Below are 24171 nucleotides of genomic sequence, written 5' to 3' on the forward strand. Positions count from 1 at the left end.
TGTACTCCAGCTGACATGTTCTCAGCCTTGGGAGCCGGAGTTTGAGGGAGGGTTTCCCCCTGAGCTCTTGGAGGAGGCCCGGCCCACCATCTCCTGGCCCCACTCGTGGTGGCTGGACTCCTGCAGGCCCCGGCCCGTCGTCTCAATTGGCAGTGCGCAGGAAGCAATGGCAGCTAGGAGGCAACAGCAGCAGTACACGGACAAAGCCAGGTACACAGAAGACTCCAACATCACCTGCAGGATGAAGCAGAGGGTCGAAAAAAAATTATTGTTGTGTTGTGATGTGTTTGAATGAGTAAACTGAGAGAAAGGTGTTACCTGTGCAACAAAAGGTGTAATTAGGGCACCGACTCTTGCCATTCCACTACTCATCCCCAGACCTAAAGCCCTGGTCGCTGTCGGGTACACCTGCAGATTTTCAGAAAATACTGAGTAAGCTGCCGTGATGCTCCATTTGCCCAGCTATTGATTTGATCTGAGCTCTACTAGTAACTCTTTGCAATACAAGCTAAAAAAAAAAACCTGCACCCTGGTTGGATAACTTACCTCTGGAGTGTACACATAAGCAGCCTGGAATCCTCCTGAGATAAAAGCTCTGGCGATGAATATCAACACTGTCATGGATGCTCTGCAACAGAGAAACCAGAAATGCAGCTGCTGGATATATGGTGGATTGGGATTTTCTTGTTCAACACTCTCATCGATATCCACCTTACCTCCCAACACAGCCGTAGAGCGGAATGATGCACATAGAGAAGACAAAGAAACACAAGGCCATAGTCTTCCTCCTTCCCAGTCGATCAATAGCCCACAGTGTCACCAGCAGTCCTGTGTGACAAGGCAAAGAAATTTAAAAATGAAGAATCCAGCGTTGTAATATATAAACTGCTGACAGTGCAGAAATTTCACAGAGAATTTGTGCTCTTATTTATAACTATAATATGTTGAAATGTTACTGCAGGAAGAGTGGAGGTGTAATTAATAATGTTAATGACAGCTACCATTGATTTTGGTTATTTTGGTAGTTTTGTCAGTGGCCATCATTAATGTGATTATTAACTCCTCTGTGAGACTACTCTATTAATAGTATTAACATGGTTTACTTATAAGTCATTGCTGTTATACTTTATTTTTTCAGTTTTACTGATTTGTTCCAAATACCCTAAAGTAATGTAGATGCATCAACTGATTGACATTCACTAGATATTTAGCCAGTAAGGTATCAACAAGTAAGTACAGAGAAAACAAAACATACAACATAGTAGTTAACTAGTTTATTACCACTTGTTAATCTTAAATAAAACAACATAACATGCATTTTTACAAATGTTTGGTATTATCTAGTACATATAAATCTAGTAAATATGAAGTAATTATGGTACAGTGGAAAAACTCCACACCATACGTGACTAGAATTATTTTACAAAAATAAAAATGAATTGACTTTGTTAAGAATAGAATATTTGATGTGTACCTGGAAATTCGGATAAGGTGGTCCACAACAGATCTTTGTAGTCGTCAGAGTTCAGATATTTACACTCCAAGTTGCATCGGAGCTCCATCTTGTTGCCTTTGGACACTAGAGGGAGATATAAAACAAAATAGAAAACAGGAGAGTACCTACACACCGTCACTGGCTCCATCAAAAGCACACCGTATAAAATGTGTGTAGACCTTTTTCATGGCAGACATTTTGACTTGACACATCTCCCAGGGGACATTTTTTTCAGACACTGAACTACAAAGTCTCTCTTATCAGTGTGGCGAATTCGAATGTATATGCTTGTCCTTGAGGCTGTGGAGGCATGTGTCGTGTTGGAGCAGTGACTCACTTCCACATGTGCCTCCCTCCTGAAACAGCTCTGTAGTGAGCAGCACCAGCCCGTAGTAAGAGAAGGCATTTGCAAACCTGAGGAGACACAGGATGAATTAATGAAGTGAGAAATTTAACGAAAACAACAACAACAACAACAACAACACACAGATTAATAAGTCTGCAGAGAACGTTACGGTTCAAGAGAGTAAGAAAGAAAAGGGAATCAGTGACTAATGAAGTGAGATTGATGAGTGGGTGGTGTTAGAATCATTCACATTATTTACCAAATAAACCACAGCAGAACTGTGGTCCAGCGAAAGTGTGATGAAAATAAGTCTTGAATCTTTCCACGGTCCTCCTAATTAAAAGAAGAGACAAAACAAACATGGTAGGGAGCATTCGCAGATAAAATCCAGATAAATAGATGTTCAGCAGAAACTGACTATTACCTGTCTGGCAGCGATAAGTTTTCCGAGTGGCATGGGAGCTCCGTTCTCTGTCGCGATGCGCTTCAATGTGGCCAGAGCTTTTTCCTGGTTCCCCGTCAACACATCGTATCGGGCACTCTCTGGAAGCCACTGCTCCCACCCCACCAAAAACATGTCAGTTAATTAAGCTGTCAGTTGTTCTACCTAGATATTGCAGAATGTCTCAAGACCGAACAATATCATCTTTGCATGGCCTGGGTATGTAAGGAATATTCACTCTTACTTACTTATAGTGATAATGTATTAAGATCTCTATGGCTGCCTTTCAACTCTATGCTGCATAGCTTACGTGTTTTTTTTAATCAAGATCTCCATCATGATTTTTGTATTTAATTCATGTCCTATTGCTTATTGCATGTGTGTTTTGTTTCTTCTAGTTGTTTGCTTGCGTGGCCACATGTACTAAATAGTGGACAGTGTTGATGTATTACTTCACGAATGTTTTGCTGCTTTCTGTTGCTCTGCATTACTTCTGCGCTTTCTTGGCAATGCTTATTTTGTCTTTATGGTATCTTGTTGCCTCCTATATGTGCATTTCTAATTTTCACCATCATTACCTCGCTGTTTTCAAAACCTCTCGCCAAAAGGACGTGTGCTGTCCTTATAAATACATAAATTAAATTAAATACTCACAAAACACAGGATGGAGAAGATGAAGAGAGGAATGGTGGAAAGACCAAGCAGCCAACGCCACCCCAGAGTGGGCATCACCAGGATGGCTAGGAGGACCTCAAAAACAGTGCCCAGTGCCCAAAATATCTGCAAGGAATAGGAAAAGACAAAATTATATAAAATCCTACTAGAAAGATTTCAGTGCTGTGCTATTGGCTAGGTGGATGATAGATCAGGGTAGGCCATACCTCAATCAGCAGGATGCATGTGGCTCTGGACTTCATAGGCAGAAATTCAGCATACAGTGTCACCCTGAGGAGGGACATTTCAAAGTGGATTCTAACTCACATCATTAATGATTCCTGCATCATTTTTGGAGAGATGAATGGGGGTTACTCACGACTGTGGGGCTCCTCCGATGCCAAAGCCCACTAGTGCACGGAGGACGAGAATCCACCCATAGATAGGTGCAAATGCACTCAACACGCCATAGAACATAGTCCACAGCACACTCATCTTGAGACCCTGTGTGTGCATACAATCAAAACATAACAAGCTGCTGAATAAATGATGGTGATCCGACGAGGCTCTTCGGGAGAGCAATACAGTGTAGTTTCTTACATCGACCGCTTTCTTTCATTCAGAAAGCCCCAAAAGCCAAACTTTCAACAATTAACTGGATAGAGTTTGCTTCACAGGAAACAGAAATATAAATCATCTCTATGTCAAACAGAGGCTTTAACAGAACTTACTGTCTTTCTGCCGTATTTGTCAGAGATGTTTCCCCAAAGAGAGGAGCTGATCATCATCCCAATGAACACTGCCTGCATCAATGACAAGAAAAAACAGTTAATGGAATTGCAGCTGTTTAACTTGACAATAATTACTCTACACATATGCTATGCACATCCTGTCAAACATATATTTCAAATTGTAGACAATTAATTTGCGATCTTCTCACATAAGTTGAATTAATTACATTTTAATGAAGTGATGTCATTGAAAAATAAGTGAGTACTTGTGTAAATGTATCCAAGCCCTGTACTTAAGCACAATTATAAAAGCATTTCTGTTTTATGCTGCTTCTACTCCATATTTGACAACATCAGTTAGTAGCTACTTTGCAGATTCTGGGTATTTATACCGCATATAAATTGACTAATAAAAGAATATAATGTATTATATGATTTAGTAACCCTGCAGTAGTTGAAGAAGTTGAAATTAGCCCTGACTTAAGCAGCTGCAACATTAGTTATATTGATTAGGGATATCAATAGTGATGAACCCATTAATGCATCACTAATCATAATCCAGTAATATTTACCAACTGCTACAGTATTTTTTCACCAACTATAGCGGCAACTACCTCAGAGGCAGTTTTGCAAACGTGCAAATTACAGTCACAAAACTCAACAGGTGTGTTGGAGAGCAAAATAAAGGCAGATTTCAAAGATGGCTGTGGTCGGGGGGTCTACGTCATGCCCCCGGCCCGATTTATGTGTAGTTGACATCAATATGAAGGCCGAGTTGAAATGGGCATGCTGCATGACAAGTACTTTTATTTTTGTACTTTTACTTAAGTAACATTTTGAATGCAGAACTTTTACTTACAGCAGAGTATTTCTAAACTGGTATTACTACTTTTACTTAAAATAAAAGGTGGGAATAGTTCTTCCACCACTGTTCACCATTGAAGGCCTTGAAGTAATTGTGCTTTTGATGGTCATTCAAATCATACTGCAACACATATTTAATGACAGTAGACCCCCTACTGTTTTCCACATGGTTGTCACTGCTCAATACGAGCACTAAAACAATCCCTAAGCACCAATTACTATCAGGACGGTCATATCGCACTGCAAGAAAGAGCACTTAACAGGCATTAGAGAGCCATTACCGATGTCAGCAGTGCCACCTCAAGGCTGGGCAGCCTCCATTCACAGTGGAGCTGTGGGGCTAAGATGCTGAGGATCATCATCTCCATTGCATCAGCCATCTGAGCAAACAAAACAACACAGAGACACATAATATATTACAACATGCACATGGGGGGGTTGTAAGTAGGCCTGGCATCCTGCTGTGACCACATCAATCAACACACACACACACACACACACACACACACACACACACACCATATCTGGAATAACGTATTTTCAATGAACAGTTCTCACCCAGGACAGACCAGTGAGGATGGAGAGTTTCCACTGAAATGTCCCAAAGCCAATGGCCTCGACGGCATCTTCTACCATGAATGTGTCTGAGAGAAGGAGAAAATATTTGAAGACATTTGCAGTTACAAACCTTCTATACGGGACTGGAGCTGTATATCTGAGGTTGTGAGCCACTTTTTAACAGAAACCGTTCTCTTATAAAAGATATTACTCATGAGATTGCTTTCATTCTTGACCTTGGAAACATATATCAAAAGATGTGACTTGTTCCTTTGGGGAGGTGAGTATGTGTTTATTATGAAAGACAGGCTGTGTAACAGAGAGATCATACTGCACCATCAGTCGGATTGGCAAATTCCCGAGGAACCGGAGCTCCGTCTGCAAGTGCCACAGACTCCAGATCAGTCTGCTCTGCGATCCTGATGACCTGCTCTCTATTCTCGCCGTCATCCTCGGAGCGCGTGCTCTCACCTGTGCGACGGAAGCGGACAACACTGCAAACAAACAGAAGAAGAAGGTTTAATATCTCAATAATATCTCTGGTCAGGGGACTTTTCAGGAGACTATAGTGCCAGGGCAAAACTGAGTACGGATGAGAGTCGGAGGCTGTTGCCTAGGTGACATGAGCTTTTTCTGGCTGTGATTTTGTGAATTGGTGGTAATGTCGTCGTATGGGGGGAACAATGTCAGTCCAAGTGACAGCTCTGCACACTGCACTTTACTGCTTGGCAATCTTATAAAGCCTAAACACCCAAAGATAGGCATGTTGTCTACAGATGAAAGGTATAATCTTCTACCATGTGCAGATAATCAATGGTTCATTAAGGATGAAACATAAGAGATATGCCAGTGATGTCTTAATCACTGTAATTACACAACATAGCCTACTTGCAATGGGAAGTATCAGTGATGCAGATGAGATTGTGAGATGTCCAGAGTTGTTTGTTTTGTACTGTAAACCACTGTTATTTTCATTTCCAAGCTCTCTAGAAAGAAATACAAGTGAACACATTCACCAGTACTGTAATCATATGTATTGTTTTTAGTTTTGTTTTACTAGCTGGACTATTGTGATGCCTATTTCCAAATCCATAATGTTGACTGTTTGATTAACAAACAATTTAATTTAGGAGATGTGTATTTCATTGTTTTGTTATGTCATTATTGTAAAAAGCCATATCATCATTCCACCAGGCTAGCCTTTAGCTTTATGCATGTTCAGCAGAGGGTTGAAATAAATCTCGTTAGGTCCTGAACCATGTAAGCAAACACAATTAGAAGTTAACACGGAAAACAGCAGCAGCTTAGAAATCACAGCAAACCTTCTCCCCATAAATAAATAAAACCAAAACAGTCTTCTTGGGGAGAAATTCTACACGACTGTAAACAAACTGTGCCTCCAGCTGCATCTGAACACGCCACGCTGTTTGTATATCCCCCTTAATGTAGGTATAGCCTATTTATAACCGATACTGCTGCTTTGAATGAATGTCAGGATATTTGTGGTCCAGTCTGGTATTGAAACAAACACGATGCGAGGCAGCCAGAGGGCGACGCGTCGGACAAACGTGCTGTCACGGTTAAAAACGGACTGAATGAACCAGAAAAGGCGTCGATGTACATATTTCAGTCTACTCACGGCAGCTGTCTCAGTTGGAATAGATCATCGTCCATTTTGGTGTTTACTGTCTAGCGCTCTGTTTGGCCTCATCGCCGTTCACATTATCACGACGAGCAGCGATTTCAGCACCGAGGAGAGCGCCCTGCTCCGGGTGTCCGCCGGCAGCCAATGAGAGGCCGCCCAGGATCCGGAGAGAGGGAGAGAGGGAGAGAGGGTAGGGTGAGCTCTGACACTACATGAATGCTGATTATGACTTATCAAGTGATCGTTTCAACACCAGACAGCAGGGAAGTAGCTGTACCCAGAGGATGCAAATGTTAACTCTTCCCTTTGTTTGAACTTCCTCCCTCTGGTGGGCGTTACAGAGCTCTGTATGCAAAGACCACCAGGCACAACCACCAGTGTCTTCCCCCAGGCCGCCTTCCTGATCTCCCCATAATCCCCCTGCCATTGCATGCCCATTTGCAATAAACATGCATATATATTTATATCTTTCATCTTGTCTTCTTTGGCAAATACTTTATTTTTATTTTGTATTTTCTGTGTTTTGATATCTGTGTGTATTGTGTACACAGAGGAGAGAAAAAAACTAATTCCTTGTATGTTTGCACAAACATGGCGAATAAAGCTGATTATGATTCAATACTGCCCCAAAGCAGTAACGAAATCACTAATAACATGATGTCTGCACAATTCAGGGCCTGGGATCGATTTGGATAAAAAGTATTAAATGGTAAACTTGTAAACCATAATCTATCATCAATGTGCCAAACATTAATTTGTTGGGACAGTAAACAAACTTTAAAGCCTGTTTTTTAGGCTTATATATTTTCATAATTACTGCACGTCGGCTTTGTTGGGCAGGTTAGTAAAAGTAGACAGCCTTTTATATTTTTCCTATTTACGAACACTTCCAATCCATTCATGTTAACATGATGTAAGTTATATTATTTATTTATTTTTTATTCTATTGTCTCTTTTCTGTCTTTTTACCTTATCATCTCTTAATTTTATTATTATTAATTATTTGTTGTTTTTACGGATCCCATCTTTGCTCTGGCTATCAAAGCGCTTAGTAAACTTTTGTTTTTAAAAGTGCTATATAAACAAAGTTATTATTATTATTATATTTATATTATTATTTTATTTTTAATCTCATTTTCATAATGTTGGCACTTATATTCCTGTTTTTATGTTAATTCTGTGTCTTTTTAATGTGAAGCACTTGGTGCATGTCATTTCTTTGTTGTAAAGCACTTTGGGCTGCATTTCATGTATGAAAGGTGCTATACAAATAAAGTTTATTATTATTATTATTATTATTATAGAAGATCCGAAATTTGTTTTGCCATTATTTTTCTTATAGCTATACAACACTGAGGCAATTCAAAGCCATTTGTATGAGGTGATTAAATAAACTGGAACATAATATTAGAACATTTGAAAAATAAATTTTATGAATAAATAAAACAATGAGATTCGTTTTATATTTTATTGCCCAGTTTATGATGATTTGAGGAATGTATTTTTTCAAAAATGTTAATGGAAATTTCTTTTGGTTAGATGAATATGAAAAACTGGAGTTGTGCTTTAAAAGGGGGAAGCTTTTTTGTAGCAAATGTTCTTAGTAAAGCCTGGGGAAAAGGAGGAATATATTGTTCAAAGAGCGGGCTGTATAATAATCTTTATTTTGAATGTAATGTACTATGTGATGGTGTCTTATAAACACATGAGGGTTTGGTACTTTGTGTGCAGGACACAAAAAAACAAAACAAAACAAAAACAAAATAAAAAATAAACTAGGAAAAAAGGAGTAAGGCCTTTATAAAATAAAACTAGCCGATTTAAAATATTTGGCGGATGAAACTTAATTAATTTGATCATTATTATTAGTATCTTTATATATCCATAAAATCACCTGTCTTAACAAAGTACCCTCCTTTCATATTTATAAAGATTCAGATTTTAAATCATATTTGACCGCCATGGAAAACTTAAAACTCAAAAGCAACTCATTGGCACAAACTATTAGATTACTAAGGAATTTAACATTTCTCCCTTAGTTTAGTTTTTTTTGTTATTCTTTATTCTTTTTTCTATGTTTGTGAATTTTAATTTGTTATTATTATTTCTACATTTATAAATTAATTTCTGGTGTGAATGACTCTGGGACACGTAAGAAAAGTGATGTTTACATTGAGTTTTTTCAATAAAACAAAAACAAACTTCAGAGATGGGGCTGGAGCTTGTTGGAGGTCGGACACTAAACTGTGAACACGTCGGTGCGCTCTCCTGCGGGTCCGCCCCGCAACATGCCGCCTGAAGACGGGGGTTCCGCCATGTAAGCAGGATGTTGTGGTGCAGACCAGAAAGCTCCGATAAGCTCGTTGGAGAGTTCCTTGGCACTGGACCCGCAGTCAGGTAAAAAAACCTCTCCGCTGGCAAACAAGGACTACGGTTATTTTTAGTGCCCGGGGTCAGGAGTAAAGCGGGTCATGACGCCGCCGTACGTCTGACCTGAAACATGCGCAGACAGGAGGACAAACAGACACGAGTCCGGTTTAACTCAATGTGACTAGACCTGGTAACGGAGGTACGCAGCAGTCATAAATGTTATGTATAGTTAAGATAGCAGCTTAGATATTTATCAATGGAGGCGACATAGTGGCCGCGGGCAGCCTGACCTCGGTGCCGCCGGTAAGTTAGCCTAAACGCTGAAGCCCTTCTGCTGTGTGAAGTGTTTGGTTCGTGGTTAAACAGTGGTAAAGTGAGGTTACTGAGTGTCGTTACTACCTAGACCGGAGATCTATTTATAAGACATCGCTTTCAGGAAGAGTTTCACCCTGTGAGACCGAGAAGAAAAGAAACCTCCTCCTCCAACATGTCCTTGCCCTAAAACATGTTGAAGACCCCTGGACAAGACAATGTCACGCAGAGGGGCTGCACAATAACGAAACCAAGAAAATGAATACAATTTAAAGTTTTCCATGTGTTGATTGTTACACTAGCAGATGGGGTGAAGTCGCAAGAGGCTTTGTTTGATCTGAAGTTAAGTGTTCAACGTTACCACAGATAAACGGCTCAAAGTTTATTGGATCACACACACACACAAACACACTATTAAGTTCAGTAACTATTTAGTTTACATTAGGTTGTGTGTTGTTTTGTCTGTGTCTGAAGGGGAGACAGTCTGCAATCGTGATAGACAGAAGCAGAAAGCAGGATGATAAGGCAGGGATACTCAGATTGCTTTGCCCGGGGGCCACTGTTGCAAAATTACATGAGTTAATGTACCAACATTAATACTATTTATCAAATACAAGCAATAAACATTAAAGGCCTATAAATCATTGCTCTCAATTAACTTGTGGTCAGGTCAAGTATACGCAGGCGTGTTTCTATAGGATTTGAGGACATTTAGAAAGCCCAGACAATAATCTCCTTCTATCTGTTAAATGCACCAGGGATTTTGCTTCCACGGATCAACTAATTACTAGTTATTACTGTGAATAAAAAAAACACATCATTATCAATATTGTATCATAATCGACAGAAGTGAGGTGTATATTTACCTGTTACCATCATGCCTTACTGCCTCGGCTATTCTTTTTACCTATCATTTCTTCTTTGCTCCCCTCCATCCAAAGTCATCTGCTGTGCTTCATTAACATAATAGAAATTGTCTTTTATAGAAACAAGATGATAAAAAACTGGGGTGTCATCGGTGGGATAGCTGCTGCGATCGCAGCTGGAGTATACGTTTTGTGGGGCCCAATTACAGAGAGAAAAAAGAGAAAGAGAGGTAAGAATCAATATGGCAGTATGATACACAGATCGTATGTAGACCACTGGTTGCAAAGCAGTAAAGTACAATGACTTTGTGTTTTACTTTCAGGTATGGCTCCTGGTCTGTTGAACTTAGGCAACACCTGCTTCCTGAACTCTCTGCTCCAGGGTTTGGCAGCGTGTCCGTCCTTCGTCAGGTGGCTGGAGACGTTTTCCGTTTCGCCTGTGATCCAGTCGTGCAAAGACAACCAGCTGTCCGCGACGCTGCTTCAGCTTCTCAATGGTATATAAAACCAGTCTGATAAAAGCCACAGCGTAGTGGACAGGCAGTGTTGAGTCATGTTTTTGACAAGGATGATATCCGTTTCTGCACTGACAGCTCTGTCCAGTGATGAGCCTGGGGAGGAAAATGTGCTTGATGCCGGGTGCCTCCTGGATGTTCTTAGACTGTACCGGTGGCACATCAGTTCATTTGAAGAGCAGGTTAGTCAATAATACTGTTGAGTGGTATTTTTATATGCTAGAAATACTGTTTGGTGCACTGTTTTATTTAAGTCTTAACAATTGTCTGTCTATGTTGGTGTATCTCCCCCCAGGATGCACATGAACTCTTTCACGTCCTTACATCTTCTCTGGAGGAGGAGCGAGATCGTCAACCCAAAGTTGCTCACTTGTTTGACATGCAGTCCCTCGAGGCAAGTTATCGTCTCCCTCCCTGCTTGTCTCTGAGACGTCAGACAAATATCTCTTGCGTGCAGACGCCTCCAGTATGCTCCGCAGTTCAGTTCAGCCCCCCAGAGCACATTTGTAATCTGGTGGGAAGTTTTGGCACCATTTTGCCTCCTAAGCTATTGTTGTAGAAGTGTCAAAATGACAAATCTCCTACTGCATCCTCAGTTATTCTGTGTGTATGTGTTTATACCAGAGCCTCCCCGATCAAGATGTGAGAACTATGACCTGCAAAAGTCGAGGTAAGAAGACAAAGAAAGGATGGAGCCCAGAATATCAAACCACAAAGGAATATATTTAATCTGATTGTCTTTTTCATTTTGCAGCACCTCTTCATCCAATACCAAGTCCTTGGAAGTCTCAGCATCCTTTTCATGGTCGTTTAACGAGCAATATGTCATGCAAGCGCTGTGAACAACAAGTTAGTTTGTTTATTTGTTTGTTTGACAGGAAAGGGACTAGCAAGCTCCTCTGTGCCATTTGACTTTGATTTTTTTCAAAGGGATTTATACCTCTTTGCTTTGCCTTTGTTTAGAGTCCGGTGCGGTATGACTCATTTGAAAGCCTCTCCCTGTCCATCCCTTTACCTCAGTGGGTAAGCAAAAATGTCCGGAGCACTCAAATATAAAAAGTTCTTATAGTAACAGTAGTTTATATGTCTTTTTATTGTTTTGTTTGCCATCATTTGATGTGTGTTTGTTCTCAGGGTAGACCTATCTCTCTGGATCAGTGTCTTCAGCATTTCATCTCCTCTGAAACCATCAAAGAAGTGGAGTGTGAAAACTGCACCAAGGTACATTCCCTGCAGTATCTGTCTTGCCATTCTGGTAATTATTTTGTTAAACCCTTCCACAGCCATCCATTTTTTAAGAGTGTTGGGGGTGAGATGTTAAGGGGGGGATAGCAGGTCAACAGTAGATGGCACATGGGAGGGAGGCAAGGGAGTTTTTCATGTTAAAATGTTTACAAAGTGCCGTGCAACATGCCAGAAAGGTAAGAATTGTAAAAGTATAAAAGAGCATATATGCACCCATATGCCGTCAAAGCCTACATGTTTCTTTACAAAGATGTATTTTTGTTTTTTGTTTCATTTCTGTTCGGGATCATTTCACCTCAGCTTCAACAAGGGACAAAAGTAAATGGGCAAGTTATGGAAAGCCAGAGGACGACATTTGTTAAACAGCTGAAACTGGGAAAGGTAACTGGCATTTATATTCCTCATGTCCCCATTATCTGATTATTATTAGCCTAAGATGTTAATACCAGTTGGACAACATGTACAGCTTGTTTGTGTTACGTTACAGTAAAATGTAAGGTAGATCAAAACTTCGGCTTCTTTCTTAATGAAATCTCTGTCTAATGTTTTCCTTCCCTCTGGCAGCTCCCCCAATGCCTCTGCATCCATTTACAGAGACTGACGTGGTCCAGTGAAGGAACCCCCATCAAGAGACAGGAGCATGTGCAGTTCACAGAGTATCTATCGATGGACCGCTACAAACACAACGCTTCCACATACAGAAGTCAGCAGATCAAATGTGCTCTGAAGCCCATAAAGGCAGAAAATTCAGATGATCCCATGGAAAAGCCCTCTGCTAATGGCACAGGTGTTTTTTTTGTAAACTAATGTTATATCATTGTTTTCACACTCTTTCACAGCTTTTTTTATGTCATCGTACATTTGTTGTGTTTTGTTTTCCAGAAGTAGAGCATCGTAACAACAACAACAAACCCTTTTTCAACGGAACGTGTTCGTCTGTATTTCTTCAGTCTCCCGGTGTGAACCCACAGCTCGGCTTCACATACGGCCACAGGTAAACTTAATGTCGAGGTGCAACTATAGAAGGAACTCACGCGCATTAAGCTATTTCAGTGTCGTGGTGGTAATGAACTGATGCTTTTCTTCTTCATGGTGGCTTAACGGCGTTCTTTAAACTTTGTTATTTTTTTCATTTATTGTCTGTATATGTCTTCCAATCATAGCATCTTTCCTTCCAGTTCTACAGAGTACCTTTTCCAGCTCACGGCCGTGCTGGTTCACCACGGTGACATGCACTCAGGACATTTCGTCACGTTCCGCCGCAGCCCTTCCTCGCCCCTCACCTCTTCACCCGTCAGTTCCCAGTGGCTCTGGGTGTCGGACGACTCGGTACGAAAAGCCAGCCTGCACGAGGTACTGTCTTCAAACGCCTACATGCTCTTCTACGAGAGAGTCCGAGATCTCCGCGCTCAGAGGAGTAACCGGGAGCTCGACCTCACAGCCTGACTGACTTCTTGCCTTTCCAGTCAAACTGTCACAATTGTATGTGCCAGTTAACAATGCGGTTACCAACAGGGGGATTATGTCTTTGTGACAATGAGACCAGAGAGAAAAGCCATCCTAGAGTTACTTTAAAGGTCATTTGGCATCATCCGTGAGTGGACTCTGCCCGCTGCTCTGATCCAGAGTAGGAGGCTCTAAATCCCAAAGATTATGGACCTGCAGGATTTTTTACTTCTACTAGCACTTTACTTTGAGACGCGTAACAACATCTGTCATGCAACATTTTGGCTTCTATGGGACAAAAAAACAGGAACACTTGACAATATAGTGCCCTCTAAAGTAATAACCCTGCAATACATTGTTCATGTGTGAAGCTTATTAAGTGGACGACACTTTGTGGCATTTTCATGAATGCTGTAGTTTTTCCTGTTATTTTGTCCACTGCCTGAACATTACAGACACATAAGTAGCTGATAAGGAATTCGTGGAGATGTTACGTAGAAGTTGTTACATACATATGAACTTAAATGGGTAAAACTTTTCCTTTAACTCTGGTTCTCTGTTGTCTAATCTGTTTTGCCTAATCATTCCAAGCAGTGCACGTAAAACTAATGGAATTAATGTTTCAATTGACATTGTTCAGAAGCTGTTGAATTTGATATTTTTCTATATTTCCAGTAATCCTTACACTATCGTGATTTGCAGAGTTGGGGTTAAAGTACCACAGTGTCTTTAATGCTCGAGATGTTGAGCACGTGAAGCCATGTGTGCTACATCTGATTTGAACACACAACATGATCCATCAGAGCCATTTGGAACGGTGTTGATGTTAACAGTTCAACAGATTATTAATAATGTTCTTCTCACTTTATAAAGCCACAGTATGACTGCAGATTTTTGCAGGTTATCCAGAATATTTTTTTATTGTGTGAAGCTTCCATTGCTCATACCAAACCAACTAAGTCAAAGTGAGAAATGGCCTGGTGCAAAACTCCTTGTTAATTTTTGCGATTTGCACTAATGTATTCATGTGAGATTGTGTGTATTTGTGTGCAACCTGTAAAGGTGATTGTTTCGGGTATTAAAGAGACAAACAAGCCTGTACTTCAGTTTTATTTTTTACAGCATATATATATTTATATATGGAAATATGTCTAAAATCAAGCAGCCCCTTTCTGAAGGCCATGACCAAAACATCTGGATCTCTACCAGATCTAAAGATACTCTGTATGATAAAGCATGTGGTCCTCACTGACGGGTTTCGAACAAGTCATTTTATTTTTAGAGGTATATTTTTCATTATCAAATCAATCTTTATGTATATGGCACTTTTCATACTTTCTACAGTAGCACAAAGTGCCTAACAGAAAATAAGAGCAAAACACGATCAACAAAGAAACGCCATGAAAACCTCTCACCCCCACAAATATACACACAGAGATACACAAAGACATACACACTCACACACATACACTAGCTGTTGCTGAGGAGACATGGCTGGGCACCATGATCTGAGGTGAGGAAGAACCTACCTTTGGGGGCCGCGCATTACAATAAATACAATACAGAGTTGTGTGTAGGTTTTATCTGTTTTCTTGTTTTTGTTTTCATCTTTGTAAAGTGTCCTTAAGTGTTCAGAAAGGTACTTATAAATATCTTATTCTTAATTAATTCTTAATAAATGATTCTTAATATTAAAGGGGCAAAGGCAGAGACTGGCAAAATAATATTTTGGTTTACTATTTAGATAATTAGAAACAGCCATGGATGGATTAATGAGTCAGCAGGTTCCCTCGAATACATTTTATACCCAATATCAGTCTACATTCTGACCAAAGAGTGTAGTAAAAGTGTATATTTAACCCATTTGTGCATCCCCTCTGGAACAGCACAAAACTCTCCTTCCAATATAACATATTAATCTGCAATCAGTGTAACAGTGCACAAAAATGCTAAATGTAACCTTTATGGTCTGTGAGAACCTGTTATTTTTCAAGGAGATTTAATTGTTTTGATTGTATTGTTCATTTCTACATGAACATTGCCAGCCTCTTTACAAAGTGATACCTGATGAAAGTCACTTAAAAGGAGCTGATGCAGTAGTTGACTTGAGTCAGACATTTGGGCCTATGTTATTTTAAATTTGTCATTTTTAAATCACTGACTCACTGTAAAATTAGCTCCTTTGTAGGTTGACACTCCTTGTGTTGTCACTTAGTCAGATTCAGCAGCTACATACAGTAAACAAACATATTTGTGACATTTGTCCATGTGTCCACGGACCCTTAGTCAGAGGCTTATTGGGTACTGGCCCCATTCATCTGGTTTCTTTCCGTGAAGGACACGCCTAAAGGTGAGGTTGATACGAGGCAGGAAAATCTTCTTGCGAACAGGAAGGCTGTGGTACCAGAAAGTGTTGGTTGGTGAGTTCATAAGGAGCAGGCTTCCATGAGCGAGCACCAGCTTAACAGGTTCGATCTGTCGGCTGCTCACTTTCCCTCGAGCATCTCTGTGCCGGAAGATAAAGTCCCGTGGAGCTCCCAGAGAGACAGAGGCGATGGGACAGAGGGGATCCAGCTCCTTCTCATCGTCACGATGCTCGCCCATGTGATCCTGCCCATCTTTGTACCTGGTGGAGAGGAAAACACTTTGAGCAAGGAGACAAATAACCTGTGACCTCTACAACTTGTATTCACTAACTTCTCACCTGTTGACCAGAACAAAGTTAAACGTTTGTCCCGTGGTTTTCGTGACAACATCTCGAATATATTCCAAGGTTGGAGTCCAGGGGCAGGCTAAACGTGTCACCCCAGAATAAGTGTAGGTGAGATCTGCATCTCCAAATGTGGCCTGTTTTCTCGGTATGTTGTGCACCTTTCCAAATACACGGACCGTTGCTTCTTCTCCTGGAACAAAAACAGCCACAGTCGTTTAAGCACGCTGTCACTTCAGATCATAAAGTTACAGAAAAAGATTGGATGTTGTAGCCTACCTGTTGAGTACGCCACCTCCTCCTCCAGCTGTTTAAAAAGGTGGTCTGCTTCTTCTTTGGAGAACAGCAGAGCATAGTCACAGTCTAGTCCATCAGCCTCTATTTTCTGCCAGGGAACAGGATGTGAAAACTCATCTTTCTCATCCTCCTCCTCCTCCTCTTTTATCCTCTCATTGTTGTCTGGTTTGATCTTCTTGCATGGACTTCTTGCATCATTTGTGCAGGAGCGTTTGTTCACAAACTTTTCCATTGCAGTAAGTCGTTGTCTGTGGCACTCTGAGGATAATAAATTGTAGGCAGAGGCAGATTAATGTACAGGCTGGCCTTGGCTGCAGCCTAGGGGCACCAGGCGTGCAGGGGCCCAGACTGGCCAGACTATTTGAGTTTTTCTTAAATTTACTACACTGAGGAAAAAAACGTGCCTCCTATTGGGCACAACAAGTGAAAGAACAAGAGGACCAAGATCTACTGAAGAAAATCCTAAATTGACAGGATTTTTCAAGGTTGTGGACTCTTCTGGTCTGGCATTTTTCTTCTGATAAAGCATGATTAATAATGTGGTGGGGGGCAAACAAACGGTAGCCTAGGGGCCCATGACCACCTTAATCTGCCACTGATCGTAGTGAAGGATGATGCCTGGCCTGGATGATTCAAAGAAAAATGAAACAGTAACACTGATTTTGAGATTTGACTCAGAGTTAAAAAAGCTTCTCCTGTGTGGGCCTGCAATGAGTGACCCGTGTCATTATTTATCATCCAAAAATTCTCCCCAGGCAGACTATTCACCTGAGTGTCTCTGGACCTGAAAGTTTTTTTTTTTAAATTAATTTCACACCAGACCACAGCAAACAGACAAAACAAACTACAAACACAAACCTACCAATACAGCAACAACACAGCTAGAAAAGAGCAACACCTAGCCTTAAAAGGAGATGGATTGAGCATAGCTTTTACATTTCCATCCCCTATTTACATACATATAAACAAATAAAGACACCATCAAGACCCACATAACAACAAATAAATAAGTTTAAAAAACAACAAGCAAACAAAAACAACATTGCAAACAAAACAAACAAACAAAACAACATTGCAAACTCCCTTAACATTCCTACATTTGTCCTATATTTATTGATTGATTGATTGGTGGACCTGAGTGCTGAGTCATTGTGAGGCATACCTGGTGATAACCAGTTAGACAGGTAAACATGACTACACCCCAAACCAGTAAAACAAGTTGTCCTATTGCTGAAATACCTTCAGCTTACTCATATAACATAAAGAAAAATAGAAGAGAAACGTCGACGTAACACTACTGTGTTAACAATCACAAACTGTTGGAAAACACCCCGCAGCAGTGTGTCTTGAATAGCGCTCAGCTCATTAGCATAACTCTGTTTCGTCACTTTGTTTTGGCGCGAAATACTTTAATCCCTTTCTGAGAGACTTTGTTTCCCGCGGAGCCCACCGTCGTGTCTCGCTTTTATGTTAGCGAACAAGTGAAGTTAATTCGTTTACAGCAGCTTTACCGCCAAGGTGCTTTGCAACAAAATGATCGGACAAAAAACTATCAACTCGTTTTTTACACCCGTGTCGAAAAAGAGGATTTCTAAAGATCTAAATGAAGCCGAGGAGGATGCCAAAGACCCGGTGAGCGTCACTCCAGTGTGTCATTATTCACGCGTCTAGCTTGTAATATTAAAAACATAATGTTATTAATACGTAAACATCACTTACAGTCTTGTTGAAGTTGTATTTGAAACACTTTTACAGTTTCCCACGACACGTTTCTGCGTAGCCCAAGCTGCGTTCACAAGCACCGCTGTGTTCTTATTTGTTGTTCAAAGTGGTGCTCACACTCACCGCACGGCAATGTTTGTGCTGCACTGCTGTCGACGGTTTGTGAGGCCGGTCTCACCTGCAGCTGCACGCCTCTCACCAGCTTTGTATTTTGCTAAATACACTAAAATCATGCAGAAGAAGCGGAAGTCCTCAGAGATGGAGGCCGAGGCGTCCAGCCCGCCTCCTGCTGCCCTCCTGTCCCCGGAGCAGACGGACCGGATCGCCCGCAACAAGAGAGCGGCGCAGGAGAGACTCTCTTCCGCTCACACACCTCCAGGGTTTGGGGAAAGCTGGAGGGAGGGACTGTCGGCAGAATTTGGAAAGCCCTATTTTAAACAAGTGAGATAAAGTCACCGCACATGCTCAAGGTGTCACCGTTTGTTTTGAACTATGTGGATAACTCCATGTCTTCTTTGGCTGTCACAGCTGATGAGTTTTGTTGCTGAAGAGAGGACGCGCCACACTGTTTACCCACCTGTTGAACACGTCTTCACCTGGACTCAGATGTGTGACATCCGAGATGTAAGTTTACCTGCTGCACTGGCACTTTCCCCAAACTGCGACACTGGGTCTGACACCAAGTGTTGAGCATTTCATATAGAAATAAACAAGCAGACATATGACATTTATGTATTGTTATTATTATTTTAAGTATTATTTATGTAAAGAAAGAGGAATATCAAGGTGTAATAATGTGTACAAACCACAAATTATAAAGTTATTAAATCAAGAAGTGCGTTTTAAAGTGCTTATTAAAGATTAAAAGAAAGAAAAAAAGAACAGATATAACTTTTCTGAGACTGTGTTCGAGGATGTGCCAGAGTTGAAAAATAAAAGTGCTGCAAGACCTTGGAGCAGCCAGATATCCCAAAATAGTTCGTTGCACTGAATTGTCTGCTTAAATTTTGTTTTCCAGGTATGAAGTCTTACAAACAAGAGACACGCTTTGAAACATGAAACTTTGTTGTGTTTTCCTTTCTAATTTCTCAAGCTTCTGTATAATTTCTGCTATTTTGGTTGTTTATAACACTATTACATCTAATTTAATGTGATGATGTTGTAAAATAATCAGTATGATGTATATAAATATCTAATTTACCTCAACTGTGGGCAGCTGTTTGAAAATGCACATTGAAATGCTTAGAAAATGCTTGAATTTGACTTTGGAAAATGTGTAGGGACCCTGTAAAATGTAAGGTATCTCTTAAATACCTTAGTTTGGCATTAATCGTCACAGTTGCTGTAAGATCCCTCTCTAATTCAAGGTCAAGGTGGTGATTCTCGGCCAGGATCCATATCATGGTCCTAACCAAGCCCATGGATTGTGCTTTAGTGTCAAAAGACCAGTGCGTCCTCCGCCCAGGTTAATACCTTTTCAGCATCTCCTCCTGTGAGAAAGTCAGTTTTCTAAACTGAAACTACTGTACTAAGTTTGGTATCCTTTTCATTCCTAGTTTGGAGAACATGTACAAAGAACTGGTGTCGGACATTCAAGACTTTAAGCACCCTGGACATGGAGATCTGACTGGATGGTCCGAACAAGGTTTGTTGAATGCTTACGCACAACAAGGGAGCTGTTGGTCAATAAAGAGATGTTTGGGGTATTTTAAAGTAGGGTTGTATGAGGTAGTTATCTATAGTCGGTGTATTGCCTTCAATAGATGACAGTTGGAGCGCCCCGTCTTTGAAGAAGCAGACAGGAGTACCAGCACAGGAGCGAAGTAAATAAAAAATCAGTTTAAGTGCTAAAGAGCACGCTATATTTGGAATATTTTCACTGCTTTACCCCTCTGTCAGACAGTCCTTTCCTTTGGGTTTACTTTTTCTCAACTATAGCTTTTACTGAGGGTTGTAATGAAGGACTGTATAATGGTTGTTCGCTGATCCTGATCTCTAGCTTCTCCCCAGGTGTGACACAGATGCTGACAACTCTTTATAGTTTGACTGTTTAATAAGCTTAAGCAACAGTACAGAACATGGGCATAGCTTTATGTGAGTGGTTCTGCCCAAAAAAAGGAAAACATTATCACATTACACATTACATACACAAACATGTATTGGCATGTGCACCTTAATATTTGTAATAAACACACAGCTTTCTATAGATTATATGCAGTGTAACTAATTAGTATAAACAGCACACTCACTAGTTTAAATACAGAACAATACGTAGTTACACACCCACTTCTAGCTGACCAATTGACAATCATATGCTGTTAAGTTAGCAAGTAGCCCCAAGCTAGGTGGCTATAATTATCAACTTGTGAAAACAAAGGATAATGAATTAGCAACATAAATAATAGGACTTACAGGTATCATGGATGAACGCACACAAATAAGATGTAACGGATTAGTCTCTGACTGGCAGCCTCCGCTCTCTCTCTCTCTCTCTCCTCTCTGCACTTTCTGCCATCTTCAGGCTCACGTGTGCTCGCTCCCGATGCACCGCGCACATCCGCCTCTAAACAGTCACGTGCCCAGAGTAAATAATAACGGCCTACATCCCTTTCGTACAACAGCACTTCAGTATTCCTACACATAATCACAACAGTTCATCTGTGGCGGTTCACAGCACTGTTGGGATTATTTACAGGAATAATACAGAAGTTCTATGGTATATGATATCGATTTTCTCATATGAGCCTTTTTACAGGTGGTTAAAATGAGTTTTTGCTGCTCCACCCCGTTCACAGCAGTACATTTCTTGACTTCTGTGTGGGTAATCCTGCCCGTGTCTTCAAAGTGGCGACTTACATCTGATACACGCATGTCTTTCTACATCTCACGCCGACGATGTTCTCCGTATCTAACTCTGTGACTGGATTCTAACCTGTACTAACATCCTGACACTTATTCTTCTTTTACACTTTATTCTTGTTGATAGGTTAAAATGTTTTTGTATAGTTGCACTGTCGTTATTTGCTGCTCTGTGTGCCCTGAATTGCCCCCCGGGGACAAATACATTTTTTTTTAATTGAATTTTGAATGGACTTGCTAACTGTCATCTACTGAACACTGACTATCAATGAGTACCTCATACAACCCAACTTTAAAATACTCAAAATTTAACTGACCTGCTGTCTTCTCCATCTGTGACTTCCTTCTTCAGGTGTGCTGTTGCTCAACGCTGTGTTGACCGTCCGAGCTCACCAGGCCAACTCCCACAAAGACAAAGGCTGGGAGACGTTCACTGACGCTGTGGTGCAGTGGCTCAGCAACAACCTGGAAGGCCTCGTCTTCATGCTGTGGGGATCATACGCTCAGAAGAAAGGAGCCGCAATCAACAGGGTGAGTCTGCGCTGTTGGTTTAAACCAAAGCTTTTTATTACGTGCATGCGTCTAAGTTTATGTGTTCTCTGTTTGCAGAAACGCCACCACGTCCTGCAGGCGGTGCATCCTTCCCCCCTGTCTGTTCATAGAGGGTTTTTTGGGTGCAGGCATTTCTCAAAGGCCAACGAGCTGCTACAGAAATCGGGAAAGTCTCCCATAGACTGGAAGGCCCTTTAAGTAGTTCTTCATGTTTTCTAACATGATCTGTATGTTGGTTAACTACAGACCAAAACCCATCCATAAGCTTTCACAGTTTCCTGTTTTAGGAGTAGTATGTGCAGAGATTTCTTTATGAAAGAGTTGGTGGTGGCAGTTTGTACATTTATGCTTTGTGCTGTACAATTGTTTTTTCTCAATCTGTTGTTTCAACGTTGTAAATATGTTTGTGTTTTGCTTTTTACTTGAAATGTTGGTTCTATTAAAGTGGTTCCAAAGCGTGGATGTTGTGTTTTAAAGTCTGCTCACTACCTCCCATAGATCCGATAAAGTAAGTGCTGTCCTTTACTGTTCATCCAGAGTTTCTTTTTCATCAGTTTGTTGTGATTTGAGTGCAACAACCAAAAGAAACAACACAAGCATAATTAAAAGAATTATATTTTTGTTCTCTTTAAAGACACATTTTTACAAGTATAACACCTGTACAAAAGAGAGTGTAAATCAAGGAAAAGAAAAAACTCCAAAGTTAAACACTAGGGGGGGATAAAAGGACAAAAACGTATTTGTTTTATTTTTTTTGTACAATGGGATTGACGTTTAAGGAGATTGTCCTCTGTTGGTGTTTGGTGATCAGTATTTGTAAAAATAGTATTTCAGATTTTATTGGAATGTTATGAAGGACCGATTCAGAGGACGTAACGGCCACGAACGCACACATTTACATTTAAGTACAAACCAGAAGCCTTTGCAAACTCCTTGAATACTTCGAATACAATAGAGATTTTGTTTTTATTTTATAAAAACAATGTGGTAGCAGAGTTAGGATTAATTCTTTATCAATAAAACAAATAACTTTCACAGCACTAGATGTAATCCTGCCTTATGTCACTAGATGTATAATAAAATGAATGTGCCACCTGTTAGATTTACATAAATGTCACTATTCTTCTTATAAAGGTTTTAAACGCTGTAGAAAAATAATCACCAGAGCCACATTTCTTTAAAGTGTATAAAAATGAACTGATGCTCCAGTGTATCACAAGCTTTAATAGAAATCTAGAAAAAAAGATTAAAATTAATTATGAATATAAATAAATAAATCTGTTTTAAATAATCCAAAGATGTCCAGAATTAGTCTGATGCTGTTTGATGTGTCTTTTTGAAATGAAACCTAACAGTTTTTTCAGTAATCGAGTCCCACACAAAGATTATTAACACTTTTTTTTTTCAATTAAAATCTTTATTTCACAATTGAAAAAGTGCTTTCAGAGTGTTCAAACAATCAGAATGTTTATAGAGACATCGGCAGATAAAGGGACGGCATTAAGGACTAAAGTATTTAAAAAATATTTCAAAATAAGTATTTACATAAGACACTTCTTATTCTGGGGTAAGTGAAAATGAGTTCAAGAATAATAGTGTGCGTTCACTTCTCTTGATAGCATCAGTGACATCTTTTTATATAAATATTAAACTCTTCCGTGAAGACATTAAAGTTAGGAGGGGACTTGGAAAAGTTCTTCTTGTGGACGTCCAATTAGAAACATGAGGTTTATTATGAAGCAAACTGATGTGTCATGTTCACATTTTAAAATAATAATTTTGGGTCTAATTGGTATGAACTTAGTTTTGTTAGACAAAGTTCTCCATGTCCCTCCAAAAAAAACAGATGAGAATGGGCAAATACAAAATAAACTGTGAGATTGTTTCTGGCTAACTTGTCTGACTAGAAGAAACTTTAACTTTAAAAATGGATAAAGAAGACATTAGGAATACAATCGATCTGTCTCTGGCTCATCTCCACATAAAGTGCACATTTCATCCACGTCAGCAAACCTAGAAAGGAATTAGTTACAAAGGTAAATGCAATGCAAACATTTAAAGTGAATCTCTGATTATGTTTGAAATACAAAAAGGAGGATAATTAAACCTATTTTTTAATATTCTTTATTTGCAATTTGAACAAATATAATACAAACAGAACAGTGTGGCGTCATGCTTGACAAAGATATATATGTGTGTGAAGACAGTCAGTTGTCCTTTCAGAAAACAATACACATTAAATTATAATGACATTACATAAGAATACTTGATAAGATACAAAGGCATAGAGAAAAAAAAGACAATATATAAAGGAAAAATAAATACATGTAAAGAACTTAAATTAAGACGCGGGCTATACGGTTAAAAATCTTTTTGAAATCTGGATAGACTCAAAATAGTTACGAAATTCAAATTTGAAGGGATTAAAGTTTGGTCGAGATTGAGGATAATTAAAACAGGTCTCATCGTTGTCAGCTGTTGTGACGTCGACGTGAGGGCGTGGCTCCGCCGGCGACGCACTGACGTCAACAGGAAGACTTTG

The 24171-nt window shown here is 40.0% G+C and overlaps 4 protein-coding genes across 6 annotated transcripts; 2 read left to right on the forward strand and 2 right to left on the reverse strand.

Annotated features, from left to right (window-relative positions):
* Positions 1–21: 21 nt before the first annotated feature.
* On the reverse strand, positions 22–6863 carry svopa (SV2 related protein a; the record flags this gene model as incomplete). The annotated part of the gene is made up of 16 exons (XM_083912385.1): positions 6730–6863; positions 5427–5584; positions 5091–5176; positions 4814–4912; positions 3669–3740; positions 3317–3441; positions 3165–3228; positions 2938–3063; positions 2266–2394; positions 2101–2174; positions 1833–1909; positions 1475–1579; positions 717–828; positions 547–628; positions 319–408; positions 22–234 (listed from the first exon to the last, which is right to left on the reverse strand). Exons 1-16 carry the CDS (start codon positions 6762–6764, stop codon positions 22–24), a joined length of 1647 nt encoding a protein of 548 aa, XP_083768511.1. The 5' UTR covers positions 6765–6863.
* A 2196-nt stretch (positions 6864–9059) lies between these two features.
* Positions 9060–14533, forward strand: usp30 (ubiquitin specific peptidase 30). The gene is given in 14 exon segments (XM_083912381.1): positions 9060–9132; positions 10404–10513; positions 10607–10780; positions 10877–10980; positions 11094–11275; positions 11277–11414; positions 11416–11468; positions 11553–11647; positions 11762–11821; positions 11933–12019; positions 12344–12424; positions 12608–12830; positions 12926–13037; positions 13222–14533. Coding segments are annotated over 14 exon segments (1758 nt in total). The 5' UTR covers positions 9060–9061; the 3' UTR covers positions 13490–14533.
* A 126-nt stretch (positions 14534–14659) lies between these two features.
* alkbh2 (alkB homolog 2, alpha-ketoglutarate dependent dioxygenase) lies at positions 14660–18483 on the reverse strand. Of its 2 annotated transcripts, none has more exons than XM_083912397.1 (4): positions 18342–18483; positions 16479–16754; positions 16194–16392; positions 14660–16115 (listed from the first exon to the last, which is right to left on the reverse strand). In XM_083912397.1, the coding sequence occupies exons 2-4, from the start codon at positions 16726–16728 to the stop codon at positions 15776–15778; spliced, it is 789 nt and encodes a 262-aa protein (XP_083768523.1). In that variant the 5' UTR covers positions 16729–16754; positions 18342–18483; the 3' UTR covers positions 14660–15775. The 2 variants fall into 2 exon arrangements, with proteins under 2 accessions (XP_083768523.1, XP_083768524.1); XM_083912398.1 differs by lacking the exon at positions 18342–18483 and adding an exon at positions 18216–18285.
* Positions 18002–22089, forward strand: unga (uracil DNA glycosylase a). Of its 2 annotated transcripts, XM_083912396.1 has the most exons (7): positions 18002–18128; positions 18456–18659; positions 18747–18842; positions 19586–19683; positions 19775–19863; positions 21430–21608; positions 21687–22089. In XM_083912396.1, the coding sequence occupies exons 1-7, from the start codon at positions 18030–18032 to the stop codon at positions 21825–21827; spliced, it is 906 nt and encodes a 301-aa protein (XP_083768522.1). In that variant the 5' UTR covers positions 18002–18029; the 3' UTR covers positions 21828–22089. The 2 variants fall into 2 exon arrangements, with proteins under 2 accessions (XP_083768522.1, XP_083768521.1); XM_083912395.1 differs by lacking the exon at positions 18002–18128 and having other exon boundaries at positions 18247–18659.
* Positions 22090–24171: the final 2082 nt, after the last annotated feature.

This window comes from Echiichthys vipera, assembly GCF_963691815.1.
Source record: "Echiichthys vipera genome assembly, chromosome: 4".
In the NCBI taxonomy this organism is placed as follows: domain Eukaryota; kingdom Metazoa; phylum Chordata; class Actinopteri; order Perciformes; family Trachinidae; genus Echiichthys; species Echiichthys vipera.

Coding starts and splice junctions, on each gene's coding strand:
- unga (XM_083912395.1), top strand. CDS start 18,351: ATGTTTGTGCTGCACTGCTGTCGACGGTTTGTGAGGCCGGTCTCACCT. Junction 19,864..21,429: donor GACTGGATGGTCCGAACAAG/GTTTGTTGAATG, acceptor TTCCTTCTTCAG/GTGTGCTGTTGCTCAACGCT. Junction 21,609..21,686: donor AAGGAGCCGCAATCAACAGG/GTGAGTCTGCGC, acceptor CTCTGTTTGCAG/AAACGCCACCACGTCCTGCA.
- alkbh2 (XM_083912397.1), bottom strand. CDS start 16,728: ATGGAAAAGTTTGTGAACAAACGCTCCTGCACAAATGATGCAAGAAGT. Junction 16,393..16,478: donor GGAGGTGGCGTACTCAACAG/GTAGGCTACAAC, acceptor TTTTTGTTCCAG/GAGAAGAAGCAACGGTCCGT. Junction 16,116..16,193: donor AACTTTGTTCTGGTCAACAG/GTGAGAAGTTAG, acceptor CCTCTCCACCAG/GTACAAAGATGGGCAGGATC.